This window comes from Rhincodon typus, chromosome 34 (assembly GCF_021869965.1).
Source record: "Rhincodon typus isolate 14 chromosome 34, sRhiTyp1.1, whole genome shotgun sequence".
Classification (NCBI taxonomy): Eukaryota; Metazoa; Chordata; class Chondrichthyes; order Orectolobiformes; family Rhincodontidae; genus Rhincodon; species Rhincodon typus.
Window position 1 is genome coordinate 17,759,979 of NC_063365.1, and position 10,795 is coordinate 17,770,773.

At 43.0% G+C, this 10,795-nt stretch overlaps 1 protein-coding gene across 1 annotated transcript in view; it reads left to right on the forward strand.

Moving 5' to 3' along the window:
- The window catches only part of zcchc24 (zinc finger, CCHC domain containing 24), a 534,935-nt gene extending 524,146 nt beyond the window's left edge, over nt 1-10,789 (forward strand). Inside the window, exon 4 of the mRNA XM_048616245.1 lies at nt 9,516-10,789. Coding sequence (XP_048472202.1) covers nt 9,516-9,629 — 114 coding nt within the window. The 3' untranslated portion in view covers nt 9,630-10,789. The remainder of the gene's footprint in view (nt 1-9,515) is intronic.
- The last annotated feature ends 6 nt before the right edge of the window (nt 10,790-10,795 follow it).

The following is a 10,795-nucleotide window of genomic DNA, read 5'->3' on the forward strand; positions in this document are numbered from 1 at the left end:
TATCCCCTCCTCCCACCTCAAGCCGCACCTCCATCTCCTACCGACCAACCTCATCCCGCCCCCTTGACCTGTCCGTCCTCCCTGGACTGACCTATCCCCTTCCTAACTCCCTACCTACACTCACCTTTCCTGGCTCCATCCCCGCCTCTTCGACCTGTTTGTTTCCTCTCCACCTATCCTCTCTTCTATCCGCCTCCCACTCTCTCCCTATTTATTTCAAAACCCCCTTCCCCTCCCCCTTTTCTGATGAAGGGTCTAGGCCCGAAACGTCAGCCTCTCTGCTCCTATGATGCTGCTTGGCCTGCTGTGTTCATCCAGCCCTGCACCTTGTTGTCTCTTGATAGAAAGCTTGTATTTGTCAGCGGTAATTACTCAACTCCAAACGTGAGCTGCAAGTATACATATTTCACTCAGGCCTAAAAAAGACTCATCGAGAAGCTGCTGGATATCAGCAAGTGCGTGACAACGCTGAATAACACGTGTTGAAGATACAAAAAACAAAAGTTGCTGGAAATACTCAGCAGCATTTGTGAAAGTTAACAATTAAAGACAATGAAAGTTAATGTTTCAGGTTAATGGTCCTTCGTCAGAAGAGGGCTCTAGTTCGGAAGAGGCTCTACAAGGGATAAATATTGTGATAGGAACAAATAAGTTCAGTGGGGCCGGAGCAAGCTGAAACAATAGGTTAACTAGAGCTGTCTTGTTTATGGAGTTTTGGAAGGAGGTGGAAGTGGGCTGTTTGGGGTGGTGGGTCTTTAAGATCAGAGACTGTGGAGGGAAGATTATTATAGAATCAGTGTGGAAGCAGGACATTTGGCCCATCGAGTCCGCATCAACCCTCTGAAAAGCATTCCACCCAGACCCAACCCCTCTACCACTTATCGTATCTTCACAACTCTACATTTCTCCATGGCTAATCCACTTAGCCTGCACATCCCTGAACACTATGGGCAACTTAGCATGGCCAATCCACCTAACCTGCACGTCTTTGGACTGTGGGATGAAACTCAAGCACCTGGAGGAAACCCACTGATTCTATGAAGATGTTCAGAGCATATGAGTCAGTCACAGTCCAGAACACAAAAGTGGATAATGAAGTTTGATAGCCACAGACCAGGGAGAGGTAGGAGAAATGGTTGGACAGTTGTTGTTTGGCCTCTGCTAGAGTAGGGGGTCAGTACCCCAGGCAACGACAGCAACCCTCTTGTCAGCAACTTTGATGTTGGGCAGGAACTCAAAAGAACAGAATGTGGTACTTTCAGAAGTGGCAGGTTAGTGTGAGAGAGAGGAGCCAAGAAGCTCAGAGAGCTGATGTCACACCAGCAGTTCTGTGCATTAATTAAAGAGATTTTTTCTGGTAAGACAGAATTCAGTGAATTGAATGTGGAATGCAAGGGTGATACTGATGTTCCTAGTTTTCTCATATTTAGTATGTAGAGTCACATTAAATTCATTTAGAAATAGCAGAGGGATCATCTGTGGTTACGATGTCTCGGTAATGTCAGACACTGAGGTAACCTATTCGGATGTTAATTATGTACAAGCAGGTGGTTTACATTCAGCACCTGTGATTAAATAAAATGAACAAGGAACTGAGTAGGGAATCACCAGTCAGATGGAAGTAGCTCATTTCCTCTCATACATTTGTCTAAGTGTCTAAGAGACAGCGTGCATCTAAACGACATTAACAGACCTGGGATTGCCCTTGACCCTGATGTTAGTCCAATTTGTTAAGGGGATATAGGTTTTAGGACACTGATAAAGTGGATTACTAGGTTTGAAATGGGTCACGCAAGGCTGAATTGGCATTATGTTTATATTCAGTACAATCCAGTCTACTTTGGGACTTACATTCAAGGCACTGTTCCAGTTAAAATACTCCGTGGTAAATAGGTTCCACTGATTCTCACCATAGTTAAGTGGCCTTGATTTGTGTTACTTCTGAGAAGTTGAAAGTTTGTCCCTTTTCTATGCTCACATGACGGTAGCTGGCAGTGTTGTGATGTGATGGGAGTGTTTCATCTTCGCTTCCTGACAGTTTTTCTCTCCTGTTGTCCTGAAGGAATTACCTTCTGTTTGGGCCACCATTCCAACTGCACAGTTCACCCTCCGGTAGCTCGCTGCTGTTGAGTTTATTTTTCAAGTGTGAGCTAAGTTCAATAGGTTGAGAATGCCCCCACCGAGATGGTCCTGTCTAACCCACCTTGAGTGCCCCTACTACTCCCTAACTAGCTCAGTACAGATGAGGCTATTGGATTGACGATCTTCCTGGTGTATAGTTTCAGCTACTGCTTGTTGAGTTAGTGGAAATAATGAGCCTTGCTATTTTGTATGATGGTAATGCCATTGACAATAACACTGATAAATACCACATTGCCCAGTTGCAAACGTGTAACAAAATGCTTCTTAATGAGAACCAGACTCATAGATTATGAAATGTGCAATGTATTATTGTCCTGATGAGGCTACTGTCTCTTTAAGGTAAAAATTTCTGTCAAGTAAACTCTGTGTGAGGTCAGTCAGAGCTTAATTGCTGCTTGGTAATCATGGTTGATGGGACAATTCTGATGGATCTAAGTACAGTTCCACACAACAACATCAAGATGAAATGTTCACCGCTATACTGTGTTAAAATTTGTTAACCTGCCTAATTAGCTACCCCAGGAGCTACAATGGGTATTTGTCCCTTTTTAGTTCAAAAAATCTGAAAGTTCTTCATTTTGGTGTCTAATTGTTCCATAGAGGTTTCCACTACTCTTCCAAGAAGTCCATTCCATATGTTCACTTTGTGTGTACAAAAACATACATAACACCCTGATATCAATTCTAGGTTTACCTTTGGTTCATTTGAATTTATGCTCCTTTACCCTACTCTTGTGATTTATCTTAAAGCAACAATACCGTGTGTGTCATCATTATGTGATCCATGGGGACAATACCGCTCACAAAACAAAACTTTTCACTGTACTTAGGTACATGTGACCACAATAAAGCAAATCAAATCAAATCGGATCACATTGTTACTCGGCACCCTGAATTTTTGATGGAGCTGAAAGGCAAAGATGAGAAATGCTAGGAAATTAAATTTCTGGACTGGTGAACCAACATTTTGAATTTCTTTGCAAATTAGTCATTTTGCCTTAACATTGTTAACAGGAATTGGGTTCTTGCGGTGTAATAGTAGTGTCACTACCTCTGAGCCAGGTGACCTGGATTCAAGTCCCACCTGTTCCAGACGTGTGTAATAACACAGGATAATTAATAACATCTTAACATTGTTTTGCGTCTGGAGCAAAATGGGATATTGGAATGTGGCATCTACAGCGTAACCGATAAGCATTGGATGCAGTTTATAGTTTATTAAGATGTCTTAGGGGGAGGCAATGGCCTAGAGGTATTATTGCTGGACTGTTGATCTGGAGATTCAGGTAATGTTCTGGGAAGCCGAGTTTTAATCCCGCCATGGTCGATGGTAGAATTTGAATTCAAAAAAATATCTGTAATATCTGGAACCTGTCCTGGACTTCCCATGTAGGTGTGACGGTCAAGAAGACACAACAATGCCTGTTCTTCCTCAGGTGGCTCAGGAAATTTTGCATGACCACAAGGACCCTCACCAACTTTTACAAATACACCATAGAAAGCATTCTATTCATGTGCATAACAGCCTGGTATGGCAACTGCTCTGCCCAGCACCATAAGAAACTACAGAAAGTTATATGCACAGCCCAGACCATCACGGAAGCCACCCTCCCATCCATGGACTCGATAAACAATTCTTGTTGCTGTAGAAAGGCTGCCAACAACATCAAAGACCCCTCCCACCTCAGTAATGCTCTCCTACAACCTCTTCCATCAGGCAGAAGATAAAGAAGCTTGAACACACGCACCAACAGGTTCAAGAACAGCTTCTTCCCTGCCGTTATTAGACTGATGAATGGACTGTCTGACTTCAAATAATGTTGATCTTGCTTCATGCACTTCCTGGACAGTGTAACCTATATGCCTCACTTTGTCTAAGCACCCTATGATCTCTACGTCCTTTCTTACTACGATCTACCTGTACTGCTTGCAAACAAAGCTTTTCACTGTACTTAAAGTACACATGGCTACAATAAAACAAATCAAAATTAAGAGTCTAATGATGACCGTGAATCCATTGTCAATTGTCAGGAAAAACTCGTCTGGTTCACTAATGTCCTTTAGCGAAGGAAACTGCCATCCTTACCTGGTCTGGCCTACATGTGACTTCAGACCCACAGCAATGTGGTAGACTCTTAACAATTAGGGATGGGCAATAGATGCTCGCCTGGCCAGCAATGCCCCCATTCCGTGAATGAATAAAACAAGAAAAGAACGAGATGCAGTTACATAATATTATGCTGCACAACTTATTTCAACAGCCCATAAGACATCCTGCATGTTACTTGGCCAGGGCACCATTCTGTTTACACCATTTGAGTGCAATACAAAATGAAAATCAACACTAGGCAGATCCGACTATCCACAAACTTGACGAGAAAATCGTCTGTTGTGCTGGAAAACACTAAAACATCTGTTCTTCTGCACAAAACAAAATCTTATTCTGGGAATACTGTTGCACTGAACAGCAACAGATGATTCATCTCAGGCCTTTACCACACATCTGTTGTAATTGGAAGTTTGAGTTGTTCCGTGAAAGTTGTGGTTGAATTTCTTACTACCATCATGGAGAGAAAAACTAGTTGTGTTTTTAAACAGTTACTGTCCCAGTGTAGATATGTTTCCAAAAACTATATTTTTTTCCTGCTGTAGCTAGTTTCAAAGGAGATCATGGACCATAAGATGTAGAAGAAGAAGGCTATTTGACACACTGAGTCTCATTCAATGAGATTGTGGTTGATCTGACAATCCCGAATTACACTTTCCTGCCTTTTCCCCATCCCCTTGCTTATATTATTGATTAAAAATATCTCGGCCTTAAATTTCCTTTTTTTATTCACTCATGGGACGTGGGTGTTGCAGGCTGCACTAGCATTAATTGACCATCCCTAGTTGCCCTTGAGAAGGTGGTGGTGAGGTGCCTTCTTGAACAATTGCATCCCAAGTGCTAGTAGACTGACAGTGCTGAGGTTGGTTGGCTCACCGAGCTGGTTTCTTGTTTCGCAAATGTTTCGTTACCGTGCTGGGTAACATCCTCAGCGCAGCCTCCGATGAAGCGTCGGTGTGTTTTCCCGCCTGGTTTTTAAACTCTGGAGTCCGTTGAGCTGGATTACCTCACTTCCAGTTTTCCTTCGTAGTGGAGTGTATATGGGGTCGAGTTCTATGTGTTTATTAATAGCATGCTTCGTGGAGTGCCAGGCTTCAACACATCAGGAAGATACTACACGTCCCGACACACTCATCACACTACCCTACATCAGGAACACATCGGAATTCACCACAAGATTCCTATGACTGCTCGGCATCAGAGTGGCACACAAACCCACGTCACCCCTACGACAACCACTCAACCGAACTAAAGACCCACTCCCCGCCATGGACAGGACCAATGTCATCTACAAGATCCCCTGCAGAGGCTGTGAGAAACACTACATCGGACAAACAGGAAGGAAGCTAACAACAAGAGTACATGAACACCAACTGGCTACAAAAAGACACGACCAATACTCACTCATCTCAATCCACATGGACAAGGAGAACCACCACTTCGACTGGGACAACACCAACATCCTGGGACAAGCTAGGCAGAGACAGGCACGAGAATTCCTAGAAGCCTGGCACTCTACGAAGCATGCTATTAATAAACACATTGAACTCGACCCCATATACATTTCACTACGAAGGAAAACCGGAAGTGAGGTAATCCAGCTCAAAGGACTCCAGAGTTTAAAAACCAGGCGGGAAAACACACCGCTTCATCAGAGGCTGCGCTGAGGATGTTACCCAGCATGGTAACGAATTGTCTGTGAAGCAACAAACCAGCTTAGCGAGCCAAACAACCTCAACACCCACAACCCGAGCTACAAATCTTCCCCAAAACCTTAGAGACTGCCATTGGGGAAGACATTCCAGGATTTTGACCCAGCGGCAGTGAAGGAACAGTGATATATTTGGAAATATACATAACGACATAGCCGCTCCAGCTCTCTGGAGTAAAGAGTTCCACAAATTCACTAACTTCTAGGAACAGCAACCCTTCCTCACCATAACTGAGCGCCTCCTTACTCTGAGACTCTGCCCTGCCAGCCCCCTAAGAATCTTATAGGCTTCAATAAGGTCGCATTTCATTCTTCTAAACTCCAATACGCACAATTTTGATCTTGATGTATCTAGAATCATAGAATCCCTACAGTGTGGAAGCAGCCCATTTGGCCCATCGAGTCCACACAAACCATTCAAAGATCATCCCTCCCAGACCAACCATCTTACCCTATCCCTGTACCATCCATCCTACCCTATCCCTGTAACCCTACATTTCCCATGGCTAACCCACCTAGCCTGCACATCCCCGGACACTATGGACAACTTAGCATAGCCAATCCACCTAATCTTTGGACTATGGGAGGAAACCCACGCAGACACGGGGAGAATGTGCAAACTCCACACAGACAGTCACCCCAGGTTAGATTCAAACCTGGGTCCCAGATTCTTTGAGATGGCAGTGCTAACCACTGAGCCACCCTGCTAAGAGAAGCTACACAAACAGCAGCTTCGTAACAAGATAAAACTTAATCTCTGCACATGGAGCTCAACAGTAGGGAATGTTAGATTGACAGAATGGGCCTTTTGCTTGCTCTTCCTCATTTCCATCGGTGTGAGCAATCTAGCTTGTGATTGAGACTCAGTCTGTATTGAGAATATTGCCCCATGAAGCATTATTCAGCAACAGTGTGGTTAATTACTAGACTTTCTTTTACGATGTCACAGCTTACTGGGGTGGCCTGCCAGAAATCAAATCTACTATTGCCAGAGGTGTCAGAAAAGTTACAGATTGCAACAAGTATGCAAAGTTCCTGAAATCTATTCTAAATCCAGGTTGATAGAAAGTGTGAACCAAGTTACTGTACCTAACGTTATTGCTCATAATCAGACTTTGTAATTGCAGGTAAAAAATTGTAAACCGTTAACATAGAACACCACCGTTTGGGATCCTGTGGTGCAGTGCTAGGGCCAGTATCTCTGGGTTAGAAGGCCCAGTGCCACCTGCTCCAGGTGTGCTTCAGAACCTGTCTGAGCCGGTTAATTAAACAAATATCTATGACACTGTTACTTAGAATTTTATTCACTTCATAAAGTTCCCTTTATACATGAGTATACACACTCACACACTCTCTTGCACTCTCACACTCATGCGCTCACACGCTCACACATTCACACACTCACACACACACAGGTATTAACAGGAAATAAACAAAGGGAGGGAGAGAAATGGTTCAGTAAGTCTCTTGTTTGCAAGATCTGTTGAGTTGGTTCTTGCTGATGAGGAGGTTTCTTCCCAGCCTTCCTTGTTTGAATGCTTCCACTGGTTTACTTTTAGAAGGTTTCTGATCATATCAATTGAAAGTCACAGTTTACAGCAATTGCTATAATGTCACATCTCATTCTGTTAAACTAGTTTCTTCAGTTCTGCATTCGTTTACCACAGAGAATGGAGAGAGAGCTCCTGACTAGTTAGAGATCTAATGATTTTCCTCCGTATCTTGTTCTCAGCCCCAAGCTGTTCAGTTACCTAGTTGTTGATGGGATAAAGGCCTTGTTCATTGGTCTGTGGACTAGTGACCAGTTATCAATCAACTTCTTGTTGCCAACCAAAGATGCATTTGTATATTATCTCTCTGTTGCTTTTTCCCTGCAAACTAAACATCAATTACTGCTTGTTCAAGCAGTTGTTTAATTAATGCTTGCCATGAAGGACAAATGAAATGCATTTCAAAACATGCAGCAATCCTTGCAGGACAGTGGTTTTAAAACAGTTCATTCCCATTTATATCCACAATTTTAACAAGTAAAACATTAAAAACCATAGTCTTTACAATGGGAAACTGTAGTGATTGGAACCAGGTGGACCTTGTTAACTTCTCTTGATTGGCATTGTTAACCTGGGACAATCAGGAAAGCTTTGGCTAACCAATATAACCAGATTAGAATTCCCTTGGTTGAGGGCTGACGCTGAGCTGGCTAGATACAGCCAGTGGTACTGTGGATTCTTTTTCACGTTTTGAAAACTGATTTCCAGGCTGGCTGAGTCACAGCCAGTGTTACTGCTGGATTTTACTTGTCAGTAGGGAACTGCTTTTTTAAACTGGCTGGTTACAGCCAGTGTATTGTTATTTTTGGAATCAAAACAAAGATGACTTGGTAGCAAGGCTTGCTACTTGCACCACAGTTTTAAGCATTTGCACTTTTCTTTTGCAAGTGTTTTCACCTTTTTGTGTCTGGACTGAGCCTCCATGAGTCAGCTATGCATTAGCAAGTGGACTGTGTTTCTGTGAGTGGACTAGGCCCTCTGTGGGTGGACCAGGCCTCAATAGGTGGGCCATATCCTTGAGTGTAGGCCCGGCCTCCGGGAGCCTGCTGTGTTTCTGTAAGTGGACTAGGCCTCAAGGATGGACTGAGTATCTGTATGTATGCTGCGAGGTATGTTCTTGCTGCCTTCAGGCGTGGACTCAGTCTTTATGTTTGGATTTTTTCGTACGTACTGTGTTGTGTGCATCCCTGGGTCTAGTAGGCCTTACTGAGAGCCAGAAGGTGAGTAGGTTGCCCCGAAAACTGTTGTCCTGAGAAGGTATAGGGACAGGCTGTCCTAGAGGTGGTCGGAAGGCGAGTAGGGACGGGCTAGGAGCTGGAAAGTGTATAGGAGCGGGCCAAGAACTGGAACATGCTGAGGGCAGTCTGTCCTAGAGGTAGTCGGAAGGCGAGTGAGGGTGGGCTGATTGCTGGTTTGCCAGGAGTGTCAGTGTTGCATGTATTACTTTTTTATTGTTTGTTTGCATGGGTTTATCTTGTATGTGCTTCTGTCTACAGTTTTCTCTTATGGTGAGTTACAGTGGGATTTGGGGTTTGGTTACTGTTCCCATTTCCCTGTAAACTGTTGTTTGCTTTGTTGACTGTAGCCTTGATTTGTTTTGCATTTTTGTACAGTTTAATAAAAAAAGTATAACCAGGAAAAAGATTATAGCCGGAAGATTAGTATCTCCTTGGTTGAGGACTGACTCTGAGCTGGCTGGTACTGTGTGCTAGTAAATAAAAGGTGACTTGGTGATGGGGACACTGGTCTCTGTGCTGTTATTTCGGAAACAAAATCTTGGAGTTAAGAAAAAAACTGCTACCGGCACTAGAAGAAATCTAAATTTTAAATTTAAAAAAGTGCTGTATCTTAAAGGCTAAAGTTCTTTATGGGAAGGCACAATAGAAATGTTTTCACATAAATAAACAAAAAACGTGACTTGATGACACATTGTTGTAATTGCCACTCGTTTAGTTTTACCTAATTTCTTTATAATTTGTGTGTTAATCTTCCAATTCTCTTCCAGAGACCCTTGGAGAAACCTGATGGCCTGGATGTGTCAGATCAGAGCAAAGAACATCCTCAACATCTGTGCGAGAAGTGCAAAGTTCTGGGCTATTATTGTCGTCGGGTGCAGTGAGTGGCTCACCAGACCTTGCAGCCACCAGCATTGTCACCCCCTCCATCCCCGAATCCTCCTCTCCATCCCCCCCAAACCTATCAGCTTCCCTCTCCCAACACTGCTCAGATCACACGTCCAGTCGAAAGATGAATTTATCAAAATCTTGCTCATGACAGAAAAGAATTAAGGGGCCTTAAATTGGTAGAATGTGACTCTTTCCTCTGTATGTGCATATTTTTGGGTTGTATTTATAGTATTAACTACCAGAAACAGTATTACCAATAGCAGTTTAATGTGGCACCTCACATGGGGTGTCTTACCTACTCTTTGTTTACAGAGTAAACCTTGTACCTTGTACCAGGAGCCAGTGCAAGGGGGAGAACATAATGAGCTGAATAGCTGAAATTTTAAACCAAGCCTCTTCTGTGCCATTACTAACCCATAAACTGATATTACAAGTCCACTTGCTGTGAATTGTCACATGGATTGAGAACTTTGATCCCCGAGCTCTTTGTGTCAAAAAAAAAGCTGGCAAGCATCAGTATTAGAGTAGTAACAAAAATATGGTTATTGGCAAGTGATTACAATGAAGACTGACAAATATGTGTCTGGTATTGTAGAGATACAAGAGTAGTTTGAAAAGGGAAAGAGGCATGATTAACTCTTGGGGTACTGAATAATATTTTTGAACAGTACACAGCACATTATCACAACTGGACATACCTCCCTAGACATCCACATCAAATGACTGCAGTGACAAAATGTAATACTGTGAATTGCCGCAAGGACTTTTCAATCCTTAATCACTGAACACTAAGCGCCTTCAGAATTTAACTTATCTTTGGAGTTCAAAATTTTAAATGTTACTTGTCTGCCACTTCAAAATTAAACTTTTGTTGTTTTTCACTTTTTGAGTGCCCCTCCTTCCCCGTGAAGCAAATGCATATTTCAGCTAAGTTGGTATCTGGTTTTGCTCTTTTTCTTTGCCGTTCTGGGACTGGCTGCTAAATGGTTCAAGACTGCCTTGCTGATTTAATATTCCACATGTGGAAATGCTTAGTATTTATTCAAGTACCTCTCCCTAAACACCACTGAAATTCAGGGAAAAGGCAAGGGGAAGAAGTGAGCACAGATCTAATGTTGTCCATTAACCTACTATGCACTGCCTCTTCCGTAGGGCTCTC